This window comes from Eriocheir sinensis, unplaced genomic scaffold (genome assembly GCF_024679095.1).
Source record: "Eriocheir sinensis breed Jianghai 21 unplaced genomic scaffold, ASM2467909v1 Scaffold562, whole genome shotgun sequence".
Lineage (NCBI taxonomy): Eukaryota > Metazoa > Arthropoda > Malacostraca > Decapoda > Varunidae > Eriocheir > Eriocheir sinensis.
The window spans coordinates 233,808-257,573 of record NW_026111901.1 but is presented as its reverse complement, the minus strand read 5'-3'; the positions used below and the strand labels follow the sequence as shown (position 1 = coordinate 257,573).

The window sequence follows — 23,766 nt, the reverse complement described above, 5'->3', positions numbered from 1 at the left end:
ATTCTGTTGTATTCTGTTGTATTCTCTTTTATTCTGTTGTATTCTGTTGTATTCTGTTGTATTATCTTTTATTCTGTTGTATTCTGTTGTATTCTCTTTTATTCTGTTGTATTCTGTTGTATTCTCTTTTATTCTGTTGTATTCTGTTGTATTCTCTTTTATTCTGTTGTATTCTGTTGTATTCTCTTTTATTCTGTTGTATTCTGTTGTATTCTCTTTTATTCTGTTTTATTATCTTTTATTCTGTTGTATTCTCTTTTATTCTGTTGTATTCTCTTTTATTCTGTTGTATTCTGTTGTATTATCTTTTATTCTGTTGTATTCTCTTTTATTCTGTTGTATTCTCTTTTATTCTGTTGTATTCTGTTGTATTCTCTTTTATTCTGTTGTATTCTGTTGTATTCTCTTTTATTCTGTTGTATTCTCTTTTATTCTGTTGTATTCTCTTTTATTCTGTTGTATTCTCTTTTATTCTGTTGTATTCTGTTGTATTCTCTTTTATTCTGTTGTATTCTATTTGTATTCTGTATTCTCTTTTATTCTGTTGTATTCTGTTGTATTCTCTTTTATTCTGTTGTATTCTCTTTTATTCTGTTGTATTCTCTTTTATTCTGTTGTATTCTGTTGTATTCTCTTTTATTCTGTTGTATTCTGTTGTATTCTCTTTTATTCTGTTGTATTCTCTTTTATTCTGTTGTATTCTGTTGTATTCTCTTTTATTCTGTTGTATTCTGTTGTATTCTCTTTTATTCTGTTGTATTCTGTTGTATTCTCTTTTATTCTCTTTTATTCTGTTGTATTCTCTTTTATTCTGTTGTATTCTGTTGTATTCTCTTTTATTCTGTTGTATTCTGTTGTATTCTCTTTTATTCTGTTGTATTCTGTTGTATTCTCTTTTATTCTGTTGTATTCTGTTGTATTCTCTTTTATTCTGTTGTATTCTGTTGTATTCTTTTATTCTGTTGTATTCTCTTTTATTCTGTTGTATTCTCTTTTATTCTGTTGTATTCTGTTGTATTCTGTTGTATTCTCTTTTATTCTGTTGTATTCTCTTTTATTCTGTTGTATTCTGTTGTATTCTCTTTTATTCTGTTGTATTCTGTTGTATTCTCTTTTATTCTGTTGTATTCTGTTGTATTCTCTTTTATTCTGTTGTATTCTGTTATATTCTGTTGTATTCTCTTTTATTCTGTTGTATTCTCTTTTATTCTGTTGTATTCTGTTGTATTATCTTTTTTTCTGTTGTATTCTGTTGTATTCTCTTTTATTCTGTTGTATTCTGTTGTATTATCTTTTATTCTGTTGTATTCTCTTTTATTCTGTTGTATTCTCTTTTATTCTGTTGTATTCTGTTGTATTCTCTTTTATTCTGTTGTATTCTGTTGTATTATCTTTTATTCTGTTGTATTCTCTTTTATTCTGTATTCTCTTTTATTCTGTTGTATTCTGTTGTATTCTGTTGTATTCTCTTTTATTCTGTTGTATTCTGTTGTATTCTCTTTTATTCTGTTGTATTCTGTTGTATTCTCTTTTATTCTGTTGTATTCTGTTGTATTCTCTTTTATTCTGTTGTATTCTCTTGTATTCTGTTGTATTCTCTTGTATTCTCTTTTATTCTGTTGTATTCTCTTTTATTCTGTTGTATTCTCTTTTATTCTGTTGTATTCTGTTGTATTCTCTTTTATTCTGTTGTATTCTGTTGTATTATCTTTTATTCTGTTGTATTCTGTTGTATTCTCTTTTATTCTGTTGTATTCTGTTGTATTCTCTTTTATTCTTTTGTATTCTCTTTTATTCTGTTGTATTCTCTTTTATTCTGTTGTATTCTGTATTATTCTGTTGTATTCTCTTTTATTCTGTTGTATTCTGTTGTATTCTCTTTTATTCTGTTGTATTCTGTTGTATTATCTTTTATTCTGTTGTATTCTGTTGTATTTTCTTTTATTCTATTCTATTTGTATTCTGTTGTATTCTCTTTTATTCTGTTGTATTCTGTTGTATTCTCTTTTATTCTGTTGTATTCTGTTGTATTCTCTTTTATTCTGTTGTATTCTGTTGTATTCTCTTTTATTCTGTTGTATTCTGTTGTATTCTCTTTTATTCTGTTGTATTCTGTTGTATTCTCTTTTATTCTGTTGTATTCTGTTGTATTCTGTTGTATTATCTTTTATTCTGTTGTATTCTCTTTTATTCTGTTGTATTCTGTTGTATTCTGTTGTATTATCTTTTATTCTGTTGTATTCTCTTTTATTCTGTTGTATTCTGTTGTATTATCTTTTATTCTGTTGTATTCTGTTGTATTCTCTTTTATTCTTTTGTATTCTCTTTTATTCTGTTGTATTCTGTTGTATTCTCTTTTATTCTGTTGTATTCTCTTTTATTCTGTTGTATTCTGTTGTATTCTCTTTTATTCTGTTGTATTCTGTTGTATTCTCTTTTATTCTGTTGTATTCTCTTTTATTCTGTTGTATTCTGTTGTATTCTCTTTTATTCTGTTGTATTCTGTTGTATTATCTTTTATTCTGTTGTATTCTCTTTTATTCTGTTGTATTCTGTTGTATAACTGATTTTCATGTTTTGGGGGGAATTTCACGCAAGTTTTCCAGGCCGATATTACCCTTAATATTGAGTGTAGCGTTATGCAGAGGCCAGAAATGAACTCCCCGTCTCGTTTTACCCAAGAAGAGTCACCGTTTTCATGAAAATAACCTCAAATAACATAAATATAGCTGATTTTCATGTTTTTGGAGGAATTTCACGCGAGCTTTCCGGGCCAATATCTTCCTTAATATTGAGTGTAGCGTTATGCCGAGGCCAGAATTGGATTCCTCGTCTCGTTTTACTAAAAAAAAAGTCACCGTTTGCATGAAAATAACATAAATATAGGTTATTTTCATGTTTTGGGGTGAATTTCACGCGAGCTTTCCGGGCCGATATCTCCCTTAATATTGAGTGTAGCGTTATGACGAGGCCAGAAATGGATTCCTCGTCTTATTTTACCCAAGAAGAGTCGCCGTTTGCATGAAAATAGCTTCAAATAACATAAATATAATTGATTTTCATGTTTTTTTGATAATTTCACGCTAGTTTTCCGTGCCGATATCTCCCTTAATATTTAGTGTATCGTTATGCCGAGGCCAGAAATGGATTCCTCGTCTCGTTTCCTTCTCGTTTAGTCGCCTTTTGCAGGACATGGCCGCTTTTTATTTTATTTTTTTTTTATTTTTCTAGGGACCCAAAGTATAACACTTTCACCTCAAGTACGAAAGTCCAGTGCGGGTCACCTGGCGATTTCTGAGCCCCACACTGCTTTTATCACCCAAATAACCGCCTTCACATATGATTATTGTTTAAAGGGTTAATTATTGGGGCTTCTTGGCATCAGGTATGGGTCAGAAGCCGGTAAATGCGCGGCTCTGAGTACGATAATCTAGCATCGGTGCGCGGTAAAAAATCATAACACAACACAGCTGATCGTCCACGCAGTTCCTCCTTCACGACGTGTTTCGAGAGGTGTTTGCAGTGTTTTTGGCGGTAAGACAGTGTATTTTTACGTTCATGGTACAGAGGAAGGGTCAAACTACCACCAGGGTCATTGAATACCCCTGAAAATGCTTACAACGCCTACGGAAGCCTTGTCAAATACGTGTTTATAGGTGACGAGTTTTGACCCCGCGCCGTATCAGCTGTTCTTAAGAGGTCATAAAGGAGATGAATCGTGTTCCCGTGAGTGTCTTTTAACGTTCATGGTACAGAGGAAGGGTCAAGCTACCACCAGGGTCATTATCTACCTCTGGAAATGTCCCCCACAACGCCTACGAAAGCCTTGTCAAATATGTGACTCATTGACCTCAAGCATCAACCGCCCAAAAATCATGTTACCGTTGATGAGGTTTCAGGCCCTGCTGCTGCTCTGCTTCTAAAGGTGAAAAAAAAGATTAATCGCTTTCCGTGAGTGTTTTCTCCCCTTCATAGTACAGCGTTACGTCATGTGACGGACGAGTGTGTGACGTGGCAGCAGCAGTGTTTAAATGTGTTACGTGATCCCAGAGAGTGTTACACGTTGTGACATTAGTAGTATTCTGTTACCTGGATACATGATAGGGCTGTTACTGGCTGTGTTACGTCACTGTGTTAAGGTGACGGGCTGTGACGTGGGCTCTCAGGTGTTATGCAGTGTTAACAGTGCCACCGACAGCTCCATGTTCAGCAGGTGTTACGTGATGCAAGACAGATTAGTTACCCAGTGTTACAGTGTCTTGTTAACCACCTACCTGGTGTGACCCCCCTCCTGTGATGTGGGCTCAGCCAGGGTGTTTAATATGCAGTGCCACAGACAGTGTTATGTTACCAGGCAGTGTTCACAGTGGCATAGATTCGTGTGGTGCCAGAATCAGTGTGATGCCAGCCATTCGTGCCGGGGACGGCAAATGTATAGAATAACACCCATGTGACCCTAGGACCCTGTACAGAGGAATATTCGCACTGCTGTGATGTAGTACTCTTGTTAATTAAAGTTAATCTCACGTCAAGGCTGATGAGACGAAGAGCCTTAGACTCCACTCTGTCCAGAAGAGCTGTGTGGTGGAGCCCCCCCACACGTGAGAGGCATACTCCATGTGAGGGCGTATGAGTGGACAGGACAGTTTGTTATGGAAAGAAGATCATTGATGAATAACAGGAAGAGAGTGGGTGATAGGACAGAGCCCTGTGGAACACCACTGTTGATAGGTTTAGGGGAAGAACAGTGACCGTCTACCACCGCAGAGATAGAACGGCCGGAAAGGAAACTGGAGATAGAGGAACAGAGAGAGGGATAGAATCCGAAGAGGGCAGCAGTTTAGAAAGCAAAGACTGGTGCCAGGCTGCCTGTGACTTGAACTCTTTAATAAGGAGGAGAGTATGAACACACCTCACAAAATTTTCCCCTCTCTTTTGGCCACATTCTCCATAGTTAGCACCAGGCTTTTTTATCATTATTAGTGGTATTTGTTCTCCCTTGGGCTGCTTCCTTTACAGTAAGACTTATTATGCCTAGGCCCACCTGTAGGGAGATGTAATTTGACCCAGTACAGTAAGACTTCTGCCTAGGCCCACTGTAGAGAGATGCAATTTGACCCTGTACAGAAGTGCTATTTGGCCCCACATACCAGAAGATAGCGTAGTAACATCTAAATTATTTTATGTATATATTTTTTTACGGCAGAGGAAGCAGGTCATGGGGCAAAGAAAGTACTATTGAGAAAAGAAAGCTTGCTGTTCACTGTGTTTATCAGAGTGGCCAAAAGAGGTCAGCTTCAGGAGGAGGTGTCTCCATACCCTCCTCTTGAAAGAGTTCAAGTCATAGGCAGGAGGAAGTACAGACCAAGGAAGACTGTTCGGGAGTTTGCCATGAAGGGGATGAAGGAATGAGGATGCTGGTTAACTCTTGCATGAGGGATTGGGACTGTTGTTTCTTTACTGATATCTTTATTAATTGAAATGAAACGTGTTGACTCAAAAAGGTTTAGTGGTTCACCATTTTGGTACAGGTTTTGTATCAGTATTAATTATTTAACCCAGGATTATTTACCTTCAATACATCTAACTATCTGTCTACTACTACTACTACTACTACTACGGGCCTCCATCTATTAGAGTTGCGTTGTGAGCGGTATATTCTCTCATATCCTTTCACAAAGCAATTCATTGGCCCCACCCCGCCAATGACTGTGGCCGACAACCATCTTTATTTAATATTACAAACTTTACTAAGCATTTTATTTTTAAGCTAACAGAGCTTGTGGTTGATATGACTATCAACCGCCGTCGCCTCAAAGTCCAGGTCGGCAATGTGGGTGGTTTTGGGTGCAGGCGACCTGGTTCCTCTCAGGCAGACCAAGGCTGACCTCAGGAGGGAGAAGGACAGCCTGCATCTCATCCAGGCGACCACACTGCTTCTTGGCTGCTGTTTCTTATCCGCCAGTGTTTCGGCGAGTCTTGCGTAGAAGCTCTGCGCCCTTGGTCCCATCCCTCCTGCCGTCGTGAATACTACCGGGGTGAAGGAGCCCTGGTCCACATTCTGTATTCTTTCTTCATATGCTCTGTTCTTCTCTTGTTCGTTTCTTCTGTGGGCTGCATCAAGGGTCAGGTCTCTGTGGCAATGGGCCATGGGATCAAAGATCCTTATGTCAAAATATGCCCTTTGTCCACGAGTCCAAAACCCTCTGGCGCTAACATCCACTCGTGCTTCGTTGGAAACATTAGCGGTGCGTCTGGCGAGGTGTTCGCCTTGCAGAGGGAGCAGCATGGGTTCCACAGTCACGTCGTGGCAGACTTCTTTCAGCATCTGAGCTGTTATGTCTCTTACTTCATCATGTCTCATGCAGACGAGACCTCCTCTCTTGCATGTCATGGCATGATTTTGGTTGAAGGGTGAGCCACATGTTTGGGAGCCCATCCACTGGCCAGCCATACCTGAGGGCAAGGGCATCAGTAAATTCTTTTTTGTTTAAGTTGAAGCCTTTTGCCCTGATAGGTAGTGTGGTTAGCCAGTTTGAAGCGCCCACTTCCTGTGCAATATCTGTCCTCCTCCTTGTGTCTTCTGGGAGTTCTCTCATTAGGTCACTCAGAGTGTCTCTCTGTTTTCCTTCTCTGTTTATGGAGATTTCATTCCTTAGTGACCTAATATATTGAGGGTTGTCTTCTCCCCTTTCATTTTGATTGGTAATATATCCGGTCAAAGAGGCTGTGATTCGGATTGAGTTCCCGAATTCAGACTCGGCCAGATTTTGTGGGTTGGTGATGCCGAGCCCACCCATTTTTGGCGGCAACTCCAGCAATCTTCTCTCCTGGTCACTGGGACATTTGCTATCGCCGGTATGAAGGTGTTTCTGACAGCATCTTCCAGAGGTTTTAGTAACGGAGCAACATCAGGAACTGTCCTCATGAGGCTACTACTACTACTACTACTACTACTATCCCTGGACACTTTAGACTATCCCCACGGTGTCTAGAAGGCCTGTTATCCGACTATGCGACACCCCACAAGGCCACTACTACTACTACTACTAATATTACTACTACTTATACTACTACTAATACTATTCTCTCCCCTACAGAAGTCCGGTGTCCCAACCTCACTACAACGCTGACTACTGCCTTAAGTGTGGTAGTGGAGGATAGAGGCCGAGTGGAGGCTACAGCGGACTATTCCTGCGAGAAGGGGAGGAGGATAGTCGGAAATAGTCAGCGGAAGTGTGGTAGTAATGGTATCTGGAGTGGCAGTCAACCGCGCTGTGAATGTAAGTAATAGTAGTTGTAGTAGTAGTAGTTCCAGTAAGTAGGTGATTGTAGTAGCTCTTGTAGGGTGTTGAATAGTAGTAATAAGACTATCCTAAGACTAACTAGACTATTCCTAATACCCCTCAGATGTAGTAGTAGTAGTAGTAGTAGTAGAAATAGCTTATGTTGGGTGTTGAATACTACTAACAGGACTATCCTAAGACTAACTAGACTATTCCTAATACCCCTCAGATGTAGTAGTAGTAGTAGTAGTAGTAGTAGTAGAAATAGCTTATGTTGGGTGTTGAATACTACTAACAGGACTATCCTAAGACTAACTAGACTATTCCTAACCCCCTCAGATGTAGTAGTAGTAGTAGTAGTAGTAGAAATAGCTTATGTTGGGTGTTGAATACTACTAACAGGACTATCCTAAGACTAACTAGACTATTCCTAACCCCCTCAGATGTAGTAGTAGTAGTAGTAGTAGTAGTAGTAGTAGAAATAGCTTATGTTGGGTGTTGAATACTACTAACAGGACTATCCTAAGACTAACTAGACTATTCCTAACCCCCTCAGATGTAGTAGTAGTAGTAGTAGTAGAAATAGCTTATGTTGGGTGTTGAATACTACTAACAGGACTATCCTAAGACTAACTAGACTATTCCTAAACCCCTCAGATGTAGTAGTAGTAGTAGTAGTAGTAGAAATAGCTTATGTTGGGTGTTGAATACTAGTAACAAGACTATCCTAAGACTAACTAGACTATTTTTAACCCTCCCAGATGTAGCAGTAGTAGTAGTAGTAGTAGTAGTAGTAGTAGAAATAGCTTATGTTGGGTGTTGAATACTACTAACAGGACTATCCTAAGACTAACTAGACTATTCCTAACCCCCTCAGATGTAGTAGTAGTAGTAGTAGTAGTAGAAATAGCTTATGTAGGGTGTTGAATACTAGTAACAAGACTATCCTAAGACTAACTAGACTATTTTTAACCCTCCCAGATGTAGCAGTAGTAGTAGTAGTAGTAGAAATAGCTTATGTTGGGTGTTGAATACTACTAACATGACTATCCGAAGACTAACCAGACTATTCCTAACCCTTCCAGATGTGACCTGCGACCTACCACAAGGCTTGGATAATGGTAGAATAGTCCGACTCAACCAGACCCTGGAATATGGTAGCCTGGTCGAATATCACTGTCTACCGGAACACAGGCTGGTCGGGGGGAGCTTCCGGAGGTCATGTGGCGAGCTGGGCGAGTGGTTGGGTGGAGAACCGAAGTGTGTGTTGGGTAAGTAGTAATAGTAGTAGTAGTAGTAGTAGTAGTAGTAGTAGTAGTAGTAAAAATAGCTTATGTTGGGTGTTGAATACTAGTAATAAGACGATCCTAAGACTAACTAGACTATTTTTAACCCTCCCAGATGTAATAGTAGTAGTTGTAGTAGCAGTAGTAGTAGTAGTAGTAGTAGTAGTAGAAATAGCTTATGTTGGGTGTTGAATACTAGTAATAAGACTATCCTAGGACTAACTAGACTATTTTTAACCCTCCCAGATGTAATAGTAGTAGTTGTAGTAGTAGTAGTAGTAGTAGTAGTAAAAATAGCTTATGTTGGGTGTTAAATACTAGTAATAAGACTATCCTAAGACTAACTAGACTATTTTTAACCCTCCCAGATGTAATAGTAGTAGTAGTAGTAGTAGTAGTAGTAGTAGTAGTAGAAATAGCTTATGTTGGGTGTTGAATACTAGTAATAAGACTATCCTAAGACTAACTAGACTATTTTTAACCCTCCCAGATGTAATAGTAGTAGTTGTAGTAGTAGTAGTAGAAATAGCTTATGTTGGGTGTTGAATACTAGTAATAAGACTATCCTAGGACTAACTAGACTATTTTTAACCCTCCCAGATGTAATAGTAGTAGTTGTAGTAGTAGTAGTAGTAGTAGTAGTAAAATTATATTATGTTGGGTGTTGAATACTAGTAATAAGACTATCCTAAGACTAACTAGACTATTTTTAACCCTCCCAGATGTAGTAGTAGTAGTAGTAGTAGTAGTAGTAGTAGAAATAGCTTATGTTGGGTGTTGAATACTAGTAATAAGACTATCCTAAGACTAACTAGACTATTTTAAACCCTCCCAGATGTAATAGTAGTAGTAGTAGTAGTAGTAGAAATAGCTTATGTTGGGTGTTGAATACTAGTAATAAGACTATCCTAAGACTAACTAGACTATTTTTAACCCTCCCAGATGTAATAGTAGTAGTAGTAGTAGTAGTAGAAATAGCTTATGTTGGGTGTTGAATACTAGTAATAAGACTATCCTAAGACTAACTAGACTATTTTTAACCCTCCCAGATGTAATAGTAGTAGTAGTAGTAGTAGTAGTAGTAGTAGTAGTAGTAGTAGTAAAAATAGTTTATGTTGGGTGTTGAATACTAGTAATAAGACTATCCTAAGACTAACTAGACTATTTTTAACCCTCCCAGATGTAATAGTAGTAGTAGTAGTAGTAGTAGTAGTTGAAATAGCTTATGTTGGGTGTTGAATACTAGTAATAAGACTAACTAGACTATTTTTAACCCTCCCAGATGTAGTAGTAATAGTAGTAGTAGTAGTAGTAGTAGTAGTAGAGAGAGAGACAGATTACTACCATGAATACTACTATTACTATTAACTATTTTGTACTATTCCAGGTCCAGAGGATGCCTACAACACCATAGGCTCCGATAGTAGTAGTAGTAGTAGTGTGAGTACTACTTCTACTTCTACCGCTAGCAACACCGGGCTCTACATCGGACTATTCTTCGGGCTCATCCTGGCGATAGTCTTCATAGGAGTGCTAGTCTACTTCAGAATGTAAGTAGTAGTAGTAGTAGTAGTAGTAGTAGTTATGGTGGTGGTGGTAGTTAATTCTTAAGGTTGTCATATCACTTTACGTTTTCTGCTATAACTCAGCTTGTATGTGTGGTAGGTAAATCTAGCTTGCGTGGTAGTTAGAGTGGTAGTTGACCTTCCTTCCTATCAAAATTCGTGTTCCTAACCTGAGTGTGGTAGGAGTTATAGCAGGTCAAAGTTAGGGGAGTGAAAAATCCTGGATATTTTTTTCTGAATGGCATACTGTTTAACATTTTTGTATATAACTCAGCTTGTATGTGTGGTAGGTGAATGTAGCTTGCGTGGTAGTTAGTGTGGTAGTTGACCTTTATTCCTACCAAAATTCGTGTTCCTAACTTGAGTGTGGTAGGAGGTATAGCAGGTCAAAGTTAGGGGAGTGAAAAATTATGTTTATATTTTTCTGAATGTCATAACATTTAACATTTTTGTATATAACTCAGCTTGTATGTGTGGTAGGTAAATGTAGCTTGCGTGGTAGTTAGTGTGGTAGTTGACCTTTATTCCTACAAAAATTCGTGTTCCTAACTCCAATGTGGCAGCAGGTATAGTGGTACGAAGTTAGGCATTTCAAAATTTTCCAATCCTCCCATTTTCATTCAACCAGCTGTAACATTTTTCCCTACCATTCAACCGGCGTGCATGGTAGATGGATGGGCCTTGGTGGGCTGGTAGACACACCCTTTGGCTATCCTATCATACTCACAGGTCTGTAATTACCTGGTTCATTTGTATCAGCCTTCTTATAGATGGGTGTAATGTTGGCCAGTCTTCATGTAACTCACAGGTCTGTAATTACCTGGTTCATTTGTATCAGCCTTCTTATAGATGGGTGTAATGTTGGCCAGTCTCCATGTAACTCACAGGTCTGTAATTACCTGGTTCATTTGTATCAGCCTTCTTATAGATGGGTGTAATGTTGGCCAGTCTTCATGTAACTCACTGGTCTGTAATTACCTGGTTCATTTGTATCAGCCTTCTTATAGATGGGTGTAATGTTGGCCAGTCTTCATTAACTCACAGGTCTGTAATTACCTGGTTCATTTGTATCAGCCTTCTTATAGATGGGTGTAATGTTGGCCAGTCTTCATTAACTCACTGGTCTGCAATATCTTCCTGAGTGTCCTTCCCCTCTTTTATCACCCGTGGGCCTGGAGTGCCAGGCAGTGTTAACAGTGCCACAGACAGTGTTATGTGATGCAAGACAGATTAGTTACCCAGTGTTAGGCTGTCTTGTTACCTGACCTGCCTACCCCTCTCCTGTGACATGGGGTCAGGTGTTATGCAGTGCTATGTGATGCCAGGCAGTGTTCATAGTGGCATAGATTTGTGTGGTGCCAGAATCAGTGTGATGCCAGTCATTGGTGCCAGGGACGGTATATGTATAGAATAACACCCAGGTGACCCTAGGACAAAGCCTTATTATTCTCCTCACTCCCTCAATGTTACCAGCTTACAGTAGGCATAACATTGTATCTTTCTGTTTGTGGCCCATAAATATTGCAAAAAAGAGCATCAGTAAGTACCGATGTTAACAATAATTATACATTCATAGTGTTATCTTTATGTTGCGATAGTTTTTGGACAGAAAAGAAAATAATACAAGTACTACTAATGTCTGGTAACCCTAAACTACCACTTGAGCCAGCTAAACGTAATATATGGAGGAGAAAAGAGAATAAATGAACCCGTGGACATACCCACAACTCCTGTGAAAGCCTTGTCAAATATGTGTAGGCCTACTTGTGTGCCAACATATGTAAGAGCATGGGCCTAACTTTTCTTCTTCCTCCTCAGGTTTTGGGCGCCCAGCCGTACACGTGAACTAACAGTCTTGGCTTCAGGGCAGGTCGCTAAAATGGTATGTGTGTGTGTGTGTGTGTGTGTGTGTGTGTTAGGAAGTTTTCATCATTAATATAAAAGCTTGTTGTTGGGGTGAGAGGTGGAGTCAGAGGTCAGCGATGAATAGATACGTTTATTGGGGTAGTGAGAACAGACTCCCGCCGTGAGGGGCGGCCGGGCTAACTGAGGCTTTCGCGCTAATTAATTTTTTTCTTGGTAGATGGTGGCTCGCGCTAATTGCGGTTCGCTCTAATTGATCTCGCTCTAACTGTAATTACCTGGTTCATTTGTATCAGCCTTCTTACAGATTGACGCACCAGTCACTGTTTGGCGATGTGAGGAAATAGAGGGAAATGAGAGGGGGTGAAAGGTGGAATAGTGAAGAGGAAGAATAAGGGAGAGGTTTACTGTCACAAGGGCAATTTATCATCGGTAATGTTATGACAGTATGGTCAGAGGTCACCAAATATATTAGGCTGGTGTACGAAGGCACCCTTGTTCACAGCCCTGGGTAAGCACACATGTTTGCGCGTGATGAAAATAAGAAGCGCAATTAAGGTATGCGAATGACTGTTGATAAGTTGTGTTAAACGCATCTGGTGGTAGGCGTTGGATGTGATTGTTGAAAGGTGGTTGATGACACCAGCGCCATCCTGTCTGTGTCGAGTTTGCCTCCGTCGCCGGTGTTGGGCACGATGAGCCTCTTGGCTGTCTTGACGGCGACCTCGGCCCTTCCGTTGGATTGTGGGTATTGGGCAGAGGACATGCGCACCAACACGCCCCACTTTTTCAGGAACTCCATCATCTCGTCGCTGGCCAGGTTCGTGCCGCCATCCGTGGATACTTGCTCCGGGGCCCCCCAGCGGGCGAAGTATCGCCGCAGTTGCGTCTTGATTCTCTGGGACGTGGCGCCGTGTGGGAAGTGAGCTATTTCCAGCCAGCCGGCAAGCCTGTCGGCGTAGGCCATGTACGTGTGTCCTTCGTGCTGGAACATGTCGGCCACCGTCTGCTGGAACGGGTACTCAGGGGGCGGCGTCATCGCCAGCGTTTCTGCGGGCTGCGATGGGGCGCGTGTTTCGCATTCTGTGCATGCGGAGCGGTGGTGCCGCAGGTCCCCCTCAATCCCCGGCCAGTATACACACTGCCTCGCCCTCCGCAGCATGGAACCGAGGCCCTGGTGGCTGGCGTGTAGGTTTGCTGCTACCTGCTGTCGGAGAGCTTCGGGGATGACGAGGCGCACGTACCCCTGGTCAAACATGTATGTCACTACGTCGTGCATCACTGCCAGCCTGTCCCTCCCCACTAGAAGGGACGCAGGGATGCCACTTCTTGTGCTTTATGCTGGTGCCAGTCACCCGCCATGACCTTGGCGACTAACATCTGGTACGTCGGGTCGTCGGCGGCCTTCCGCTTGACCTCCTCTTCGTCCACCACGCGTCCCTCCCGATCGGTGCAGGCTGTGACTGCGGCGGCGACTGCCCCGATGATATCCTCGTCCGAGTCGAGGTCCGCTGTTGTCGGGGGTGCCCTGAGAGCTGGGTAGCGGGACAGAAAGTCGGCGGCGGTGTTGCTCTTCCCAGGGAGGTATTTGATTTGGAATCGGAACTGTAGTGTTCGTTCCTTGAGCCTGAAGAGCCTGGGGTTGACAACGCTCGTCAGAGCTGTCTCCTAGGAGCTTCACAAGGGGGCGGTCACGATGGTGAGGTTTGGGCATCCCAGCAGGAACAACCTCGCCTTTTGGAGGCACCACGCCACCGCCAGAGCCTCCCCTTCCACAGCTGCGTATCCAGCCTCGGCGGTGGTGAGGTGCCGGCTGCCGCACAGGGCCAGGTGCCACCCGCCCTTACAGCAGTATGGGGCGGAGGCCGATGCACAACTGCAGTACTGCTGGAGGATGACGAATCCGATGCCCTCTCGGCTCCAGTCGGTGATGGCAGCGGTGGGGCGGGTTTTATCGTAATACGTCAGACCGTCCTTGGCCAGCTGGCATATAGTGTCCTGGGCTTGGCGGAATTTCTACTGAAGCTGGTCGTCCCAGTACACGTGTCTTCCGGTTGGTTTCTTCAGTAACTCCCGGAAGGCGTTCATGATCGGCGCGGTGGCGAGGAAGGGGGCGAGCTGGTTTACGAAGCCATACCACGATCTGATGTCCGCGATGGATGGCTTGCCCGGCATGTGGAAGCCCCTGACGTGGAAGGCTGACGTGGGCGTACGGGCGTGATCTTAAGTGTCTTCCTTTGAGAAAATAAGGATATATATTTTTCATGGCGGGCTTGGGGCAGATACTTAGCCCGTAACATAGTTTTCGTTTTCACGGCTAAAATAGATCTTTCCTGCACTAGTCTCATGTACCCACGTGTGCACGGGCGTGGAAGGCTAATGGGAGTAGGTGGAATTCGTAATTAGGTCATGTTCGATGTCGAATAATGGGTAAATGGGGTCAGTAAATTGCGTGGTGATAATTAAAGGGGGCGGGGGCTAACGGTAATGGAGGGGGGGCTAATGGGTGTAGGTGAAACTCGAAAATGGATCATGTGAGGTGTCAAATACTGGAATAATGGGGTCAGTAAATTGCGTGGTGATAATGAGAGGTGGCGGGGGTTGATGGTAATATCGGGGGGCTAATGGAGTAGGTGAATTTCGTAATTAGGTGATGTTCGGTGTCGAATAATGGGTAAATGGGGTCAGTAAATTGCGTGGTGATAATTAACGGGGGCGGGGGTTAATGGTAATTGGGGGCTAATGTGAGTAGGTGAAACTCGAAAATAGGTCATGTGAGGTGTCAAATACTGGGTAAATGGGGTCAGTAAATTGCGTGGTGATAATGAGAGGGGGCGGGGGTTGATGGTAATGGGGGCTAATGGGAGTAGGTTGAGTTCGTAATTAGGACATGTTCAGTGTCGAATAAAGTATAAATGGGGTCAATAAATTGCGTGGTGATAATTAAAAAGGGCGGGGGTTAATGGTAATGGAGGGGGCTAATGGGAGTAGGTGAAACTTGAAAATAGGTCATGTGAGGTGTCAAATACTGGGTAAATGGGGTCAGTAAATTGCGTGGTGATAATCAGAGGGGGCGGGGGTTAATGGTAATGGGGGGGGGGGCTCATTGGGAGTAGGTGGAATTCGTAATTTGGTCATGTTCGGTGTCGAATAATGGGTAAATGGGGTCAGTAAATTGCGTGGTGATAATTAAAACGGCAGGGTTAATAGTAATGGAGGGGGCTAATGGAGTAGGTGTAATTAGTAATTTGGTCATGTTCGGTGTCGAATAATGGGTAGATGGGGTCAGTAAATTGCGTGGTGATAATTAAAGGGGCGGGGTTAATGGTAATGGGGGGCTAATGGGAGTAGGTGGAATTCGTAATTTGGTCATGTTCGGTGTCGAATAATGGGTAAATGGGGTCAGTAAATTGCGTGGTGATAATTAAAGGGTGCGGGGATTTATGGTAATGGAGGGGGGCCCAATGGGTGCAAGTGAAACTCGAAAATAGGTCATGTTCGGTGTCGAATGATGGGTAAATGGGGTCAGTAAATTGCGTGGTGATAATTAAAAAGGCGGGGTTAATGGTAATGGGGGGCCATTGCGAGTAGGTGGAATTCGTAATTAGGTCATGTTCGGTGGCGAATAAGGGGTAAATAGGGTCAGTAAATTGCGTGCTGATAATTAAAAGGGGCGGGGGTTAACGGTAATGGGGGGGGGCTAATGGGAGTAGGTGTAATTCGTAATTACCACGGCCTGATCATGTGCTAGACTCATGATATGTATTCACCAAGGCCTGATCATGTACTAGACTCGTGATATGGATTCACCATGGCCCGATCATGTGCTAGACTCGTGGTATGAGTTCACCATGGCCTGATCATGTGCTGGACTCGTGGTATGAGTTCACCATGGCCTGATCATGTGCTGGACTCGTGATGTGTTCACCACGGCCTGATCATGTGCTAGACTCGTGATATGGATTCACCATGACCCGATCATGTGCTAGACTCGTGGTATAAGTTCACCACGGCCAGATCATGTGCTGGACTCTTTTATTCTGTTGTATTCTGTTGTATTCTCTTTTATTCTGTTGTATTCTCTTTTATTCTGTTGTATTCTGTTGTATTCTCTTTTATTCTGTTGTATTCTGTTGTATTCTGTTGTATTCTCTTTTATTCTGTTGTATTCTGTTGTATTCTCTTTTATTCTGTTGTATTCTCTTTTATTCTGTTGTATTCTGTTGTATTCTCTTTTATTCTGTTGTATTCTGTTGTATTATCTTTTATTCTGTTGTATTCTCTTTTATTCTGTTGTATTCTCTTTTATTCTGTTGTATTCTGTTGTATTCTCTTTTCTGTTGTATTCTCTTTTGTATTCTGTTGTATTCTCTTTTATTCTGTTGTATTCTGTTGTATTCTCTTTTATTCTGTTGTATTCTGTCGTATTCTGTTGTATTCTGTTGTATTCTCTTTTATTCTGTTGTATTCTCTTTTATTCTGTTGTATTCTGTTGTATTCTCTTATTCTGTTGTATTCTGTTGTATTCTCTTTTATTCTGTTGTATTCTCTTTTATTCTGTTGTATTCTGTTGTATTCTCTTTTATTCTGTTGTATTCTGTTGTATTCTCTTTTATTCTGTTGTATTCTGTTGTATTCTCTTTTATTCTGTTGTATTCTGTTGTATTCTCTTTTATTCTGTTGTATTCTGTTGTATTCTGTTGTATTCTCTTTTATTCTGTTGTATTCTGTTGTATTCTCTTTTATTCTGTTGTATTCTGTTGTATTCTCTTTTATTCTGTTGTATTCTGTTGTATTCTGTTGTATTCTCTTTTATTCTGTTGTATTCTGTTGTATTCTCTTTTATTCTGTTGTATTCTCTTTTATTCTGTTGTATTCTCTTTTATTCTGTTGTATTCTGTTGTATTCTCTTTTATTCTGTTGTATTCTGTTGTATTCTCTTTTTATTCTGTTGTATTCTCTTTTATTCTGTTGTATTCTGTTGTATTCTCTTTTATTCTGTTGTATTCTGTTGTATTTTCTTTTATTCTGTTGTATTCTCTTTTATTCTGTTGTATTCTCTTTTATTCTGTTGTATTCTGTTGTATTCTTTTTTATTCTGTTGTATTCTGTTGTATTCTCTTTTATTCTGTTGTATTCTGTTGTATTCTCTTTTATTCTGTTGTATTCTGTTGTATTCTCTTTTATTCTGTTGTATTCTGTTGTATTCTCTTTTATTCTGTTGTATTCTGTTGTATTCTCTTATTCTGTTGTATTCTGTTGTATTCTCTTTTATTCTGTTGTATTCTCTTTTATTCTGTTGTATTCTGTTGTATTCTCTTTTATTCTGTTGTATTCTGTTGTATTCTGTTGTATTCTCTTTTATTCTGTTGTATTCTCTTTTATTCTGTTGTATTCTGTTGTATTCTCATTTATTCTGTTGTATTCTGTTTTATTCTGTTTTATTCTCTTTTATTCTGTTGTATTCTCTTTTATTCTGTTGTATTCTGTTGTATTCTGTTGTATTCTCTTTTTATTCTGTTGTATTCTGTTTATTCTGTTGTATTCTCTTTTTATTCTGTTGTATTCTGTTGTATTCTCTTTTATTCTGTTGTATTCTGTTGTATTCTTTTATTCTGTTGTATTCTGTTGTATTCTCTTTTATTCTGTTGTATTCTGTTGTATTCTCTTTTATTCTGTTGTATTCTGTTGTATTCTCTTTTATTCTGTTGTATTCTGTTGTATTCTGTTGTATTATCTTTTATTCTGTTGTATTCTGTTGTATTCTCTTTTATTCTGTTGTATTCTGTTGTATTCTGTTGTATTCTGTTGTATTCTCTTTTATTCTGTTGTATTCTGTTGTATTATCTTTTATTCTGTTGTATTCTGTTGTATTCTCTTTTATTCTGTTGTATTCTGTTGTATTCTCTTTTATTCTGTTGTATTCTCTTTTATTCTGTTGTATTCTCTTGTATTCTGTTGTATTCTGTTGTATTCTGTTGTATTCTCTTTTATTCTGTTGTATTCTGTTGTATTCTCTTTTATTCTGTTGTATTCTGTTGTATTATCTTTTATTCTGTTGTATTCTCTTTTATTCTGTTGTATTCTGTTGTATTCTCTTTTATTCTGTTGTATTCTGTTGTATTCTCTTTTATTCTGTTGTATTCTCTTTTATTCTGTTGTATTCTGTTGTATTCTCTTTTATTCTGTTGTATTCTGTTGTATTCTCTTTTATTCTGTTGTATTCTTGTATTCTGTTGTATTCTCTTTTATTCTGTTGTATTCTGTTGTATTCTCTTTTATTCTGTTGTATTCTGTTGTATTCTCTTTTATTCTGTTGTATTCTGTTGTATTCTCTTTTATTCTGTTGTATTCTGTTGTATTATCTTTTATTCTGTTGTATTCTTTTATTCTGTTGTATTCTGTTGTATTCTCTTTATTCTGTTGTATTCTGTTGTATTATCTTTTATTCTGTTGTATTCTCTTTTATTCTGTTGTATTCTGTTGTATTCTCTTTTATTCTGTTGTATTCTCTTTTATTCTGTTGTATTCTGTTGTATTCTCTTTTATTCTGTTGTATTCTGTTGTATTCTCTTTTATTCTGTTGTATTCTGTTGTATTCTGTTGTATTCTCTTTTATTCTGTTGTATTCTGTTGTATTCTCTTTTATTCTGTTGTATTCTGTTGTATTATCTTTTATTCTGTTGTATTCTCTTTTATTCTGTTGTATTCTGTTGTATTCTCTTTTATTCTGTTGTATTCTGTTGTATTCTCTTTTATTCTGTTGTATTCTCTTTTATTCTGTTGTATTCTCTTTTATTCTGTTGTATTCTGTTGTATTCTCTTTTATTCTGTTGTATTCTCTTTTATTCTGTTGTATTCTGTTGTATTATCTTTTATTCTGTTGTATTCTGTTGTATTATCTTTTATTCTGTTGTATTCTGTTGTATTCTCTTTTATTCTGTTGTATTCTGTTGTATTCTGTTGTATTCTGTTGTATTCTCTTTTATTCTGTTGTATTCTCTTTTATTCTGTTGTATTCTGTTGTATTATCTTTTATTCTGTTGTATTCTGTTGTATTCTCTTTTATTCTGTTGTATTCTGTTGTATTCTCTTTTATTCTGTTGTATTCTCTTTTATTCTGTTGTATTCTGTTGTATTCTCTTTTATTCTGTTGTATTCTCTTTTATTCTGTTGTATTCTGTTGTATTCTCTTTTATTCTGTTGTATTCTGTTGTATTCTCTTTTATTCTGTTGTATTCTGTTGTATTCTGTTGTATTCTGTTGTATTCTCTTTTATTCTGTTGTATTCTCTTTTATTCTGTTGTATTCTCTTTTATTCTGTTGTATTCTGTTGTATTCTGTTGTATTCTCTTTTATTCTGTTGTATTCTGTTGTATTATCTTTTATTCTGTTGTATTCTGTTGTATTCTCTTTTATTCTGTTGTATTCTGTTGTATTATCTTTTATTCTGTTGTATTCTGTTGTATTCTCTTTTATTCTGTTGTATTCTGTTGTATTCTCTTTTATTCTGTTGTATTCTGTTGTATTCTCTTTTATTCTGTTGTATTCTGTTGTATTCTCTTTTATTCTGTTGTATTCTGTTGTATTCTGTTGTATTCTCTTTTATTCTGTTGTATTCTGTTGTATTATTTATTATTCTGTTGTATTCTCTTTTATTCTGTTGTATTCTGTTGTATTATCTTTTATTCTGTTGTATTCTGTTGTATTCTCTTTTATTCTGTTGTATTCTGTTGTATTCTCTTTGTTTTTCTGTTGTTTTCTTATGTTTTCTGTTGTTTTTCTTTTGCTTTCTGTTGTTTTTCTGTTTTCTTTTGTTTTATGTTGTTTTTCTGTTATTTTCTGTTGTTTTTCTGTTGTTTTCGGTTGTTTTCTTTTGTTTTGTGTTGTTTTTCTTTTGCTTTCTGTTGTTTTTCTGTTGTTTTCCGTTATTTTTCTGTTGTTTTTCTGTTGTTTTCTAATCTTTTCTGTTGTTTTTCTGTTGTTTTCCGTTATTTTTCTGTTGTTTTTCTGTTGTTTTCCGTTATTTTTCTGTTGTTTTTCTGTTGTTTTCTAATGTTTTCTGTTGTTTTTCTGTTGTTTTCTGTTCTTTTCTTTTGTTTTTCTGTTGTTTCCTGTTGTTTTTCTTTTGTTTCCTGTTGTTTCCTGTTGTTTCTTGTTGTTTTTCTGTTGTTTCCCGTTGTTTTCTGTTGTTTTTTCTGTTGTTCTCTGTTGTTTCCTGTTGTTTTCTGTTCTATTCTGTTGTATTCTGTTGTATTTTAATGTATTCTGTTCTATTCCGTTGTTTTTCTGTTGTTTCCTGTTGTTTCTTGTTGTTTTTCTGTTGTTTCCCGTTTTTTCTGTTGTTTCCTGCTGTTTTCTGTTCTATTCTGTTGTATTCTGTTGTATTTTAATGTATTATGTTCTATTCCGTTGTTTTTTGTTGTATTCTGTTGTATTTTAATGTATTATGTTCTATTCCGTTGTTTTTTGTTGTATTCTGTTGTATTCTGTTGTATTTTAATGTATTATGTTCTATTCCGTTGTTTTTTGTTGTATTCTGTTGTATTTTAATGTATTCTGTTGTCTATTCTGTTGTATTCCAGTGGTGTATCAGAATTGGTGTACGTTTAGAAATAAGGGACGTTTATGCATTTTTTTCATTGACTTGGAAAAAACACAAACGTTTGCTTAATTATGGACGAACGGCTTCGAGTTGCCTCGTGCAATATCAGGTAATGTGGCCTAAATACTGACCACTGGGGGGCGTGGACTATTACAACATAATTTAGAGGTGTGCCGGCAGGTGTGTGAGGTGCCAGGTCAGGTGTGCCAGCGTTAGTTACCCCGTTAGGAGCGATTCTAACACCCGCGTCATCGGGGGCCGCCGGACCTGAGCCCAGCCCCGTACAGACAGTTTTTCTTACGTTGTGTCACTAATTATCGTTTGCAAGAGTCGCCACAACGCCCCACGCATTCACTGTCGATGGGGAAAGGCTTTCCTACACTGGCGTTAGCGTAGATGATGTAATATTGCAGAAAACAAGCTCAAATGTTCTCGGCGGGCGGAGCGGGGCGGGGCGGGGCAGTTTGACATTCACCTCGTAACAAAATTTTCGTCTTCACGGCTAAAATACATCTTTCCTGCACTGGTCTCATATATCCACGTGTGCACGGGCGTGGAAGGCTGACGTGGGTGTACAGGCGTGATCTTAAGTGTCTTCCTTTTTGAGAAAATAAGGATATATATTTTTCGTGGCGGGCTGGGACAGTAACCTCCCTGTAACATATTTTTTTTCTTTTCACGGCTAAAATACATCTTTCCTGCACTAATCTCATGTATCCACGTATGCACGGGCGTGGAAGGCTGTCGGGAATTGAACTCAGGCTCTCTCGTTTGTGAGCCGAGTGTGCTAACCACTGCACCACGAAGCCCCCTGCTGGGTTGGGCGGGGGGCGGTTTGCATATGTGGACATTTTTTGTGTGTAGTGGGCTTGTGTAATAGTGGTTTAGGTCTGGTAATTCCTTGTATTTTACAGAAACCACTACATGCCTGAGATGACCTGACCTGCCCTGCCCCTGCCCCACCTTCCTGGCCTGCCTGCCCCTGGCATAAATTGGTAAGAAATGCCTGCTGTTAATGGATATTCCAGTCCATAGCTATGTGGGTGTGTGTTATAAATACCCTTGACTTGCATCCCTGTACTGTAAGATTCAAAACAATTCTAACCTAACCTTGGGAGTAGGAGTTAGGTAGCATATTAGCTTTGCATACCAATTTTGAGACACTGACTGTTCATTTCTGATAAATATATGATGCCTGTTATTATTTATAAGGTTATAGTTTCCAGAAACCCCTAAATGACCGACTCTTCCATGCCTGAGATGACCCGCCCTGCCCTGTGTCATGACCTCCCGGCATACATTGGTAAGAAATGCATACCACTGTTGATGGTTACACAAGCCCATAGCTGTGTGAGGGTGATTTTTCTCATTTTCTTGCTTAGAGGGACCATTACGAAACATGATCCTCGCTACCGCCGGGTCAATAAAAAAAGAAAACTAACCTAATCTAACCCCGTCTGAGAATTTACTCTGAAAATTTCTCGTATTCCATTTGTACCTTGATTCCTTGGTACTACTTATTTCTGCTTTGGTCAGTATATGATGCTCTTTATTATGGGGATGCTGCTATTTTACAGAAACCGTGCGCTGAATGGGTGACTTTTCAATGCTGGAGGTCCACTACCTGACCCCCCGCCCTGCCCCGCCTCGCATGTCACGACCTGCCCCTGCGTCAGTTGGTAAGTAATGCATAGTACTGTTAATGGTTATCCAGCACACAGCTAGGTGGGCATTATTGTTGTCATATATATTACCCATGAGCTGGTTCTGTTTAAAGCAAGAATTATTACCTCATAAAACCTAACGTGTGCCGCTGATGCAATACATTGTCCGAGGTGTGATCGGATCGCTAGGAAGTTTAGTGTTATTTAATTCTAACCTAACCTAATGAACAAGACCTAACATGACACCTGACTGACCTGTGTCTCTGCCAGAATACAATGGCTGTTATAAAACTTTTCGGGTTTTTTTCAGAAGTTTTCAATATTCTGTAAGCTGTTAGTTAGTATTAATGAAATGCCAGAATTTTCTCTTCACAACACTCCCACACGACAAACCGCGTGTAACGAAACACACGAGAAATTAATCCAGACAAGGAAAGGTTTGCCGGCGCCGGGGATCGAACCCGCGACCAGCGTAACGGGAGAGCTACTCCTTTACCAGTCGGCCAAAGAGGTACCCCCCTGGCTAAGTGGGTTATGCGAGGCTCGCCCATCAGGCAAGTCGTGTCACTACATTAAGATACTAACATAATGTATTAAACCTCCTGTGAAACGTCGCTAATATGTATATTGTATACCCTTACCACCGTCAGGGTAAGTGTCAGGGAGGGATTTTTAAGTGTCTTCCACCAAATTGTCTGAGGTGGTGGGCACTTTTTTCCTTATATATGATGAGTGTATTTACTCATGAGAATATTGTTTACATGAGTTAGTTTACTTTTTACAACTCTTAAGCTGAATTACAATTATTAGATTTAAAACCTCAATTCCACCAACAGTTATAAATACTGTTAATCTTATAGCTCAGTTCAAATTACAGCTACTCTTCCTCGCACTCGGTCTCCTCACTTTGCGCGGTGCCAGCCGCACGAGCAGCCTCCCGCCCCGGGCCTCCACCACCTGTGGTGTCGCGACGGGCGGCCTCGTGAGCACAACACATGGCCCTCAGGGCGTCGACACTGCCGATTGAGTCACACGCCTGGTACACTTGTTGCCTCAGTGTCACGTCAGCAGCAGTATGGGGCGGAGGCCGATGCACAACTGCAGTACTGCTGGAGGATGACGAATCCGATGCCCTCTCGGCTCCAGTCGGTGATGGCAGCGGTGGGGCGGGTTTTATCGTAATACGTCAGACCGTCCAGCTGGCATATAGTGTCCTGGGCTTGGCGGAATTTCTACTGAAGCTGGTCGTCCCAGTACACGTGTCTTCCGGTTGGTTTCTTCAGTAACTCCCGGAAGGCGTTCATGATCGGCGCGGTGGCGAGGAAGGGGGCGAGCTGGTTTACGAAGCCATACCACGATCTGATGTCCGTGATGGATGGCTTGCCCGGCATGTGGAAGCCCCTGACGTGGGCGTACGGGCGTGATCTTAAGTGTCTTCCTTTGTGAGAAAATAAGGATATATATTTTTCATGGCGGGCTTGGGGCAGATACTTAGCC

General features: G+C 39.8%; 1 protein-coding gene across 50 annotated transcripts in view; it reads left to right on the top strand.

The window, feature by feature from the left end:
• Window positions 1-23,766, top strand: part of LOC126993109 (complement component receptor 1-like protein) — a 110,377-nt gene that overhangs the window by 31,595 nt on the left and 55,016 nt on the right. For 6 of the 50 annotated variants that reach the window (XR_007747392.1, XM_050851952.1, XM_050851953.1 and 3 more), the window contains exons 4-7: window positions 7,101-7,283; window positions 8,372-8,557; window positions 9,960-10,122; window positions 11,956-12,019. The exons of 8 other annotated variants lie outside the window; for them this stretch is intronic. Coding sequence is in view for 10 of the 42 variants with exons in the window: in XM_050851952.1 (XP_050707909.1) it covers window positions 7,101-7,283; window positions 8,372-8,557; window positions 9,960-10,122; window positions 11,956-12,019 (596 nt within the window). In the remaining 32 variants the exon portion in view is untranslated. Of the gene's footprint in view, window positions 1-7,100; window positions 7,284-8,371; window positions 8,558-9,959; window positions 10,123-11,955; window positions 12,036-20,773; window positions 21,178-21,519; window positions 21,566-21,824; window positions 21,909-22,182; window positions 22,285-23,766 lie in introns of those variants that run through there. 36 more of the 50 variants (XR_007747382.1, XR_007747380.1, XR_007747383.1 and 33 more) reach the window with 10 other exon arrangements.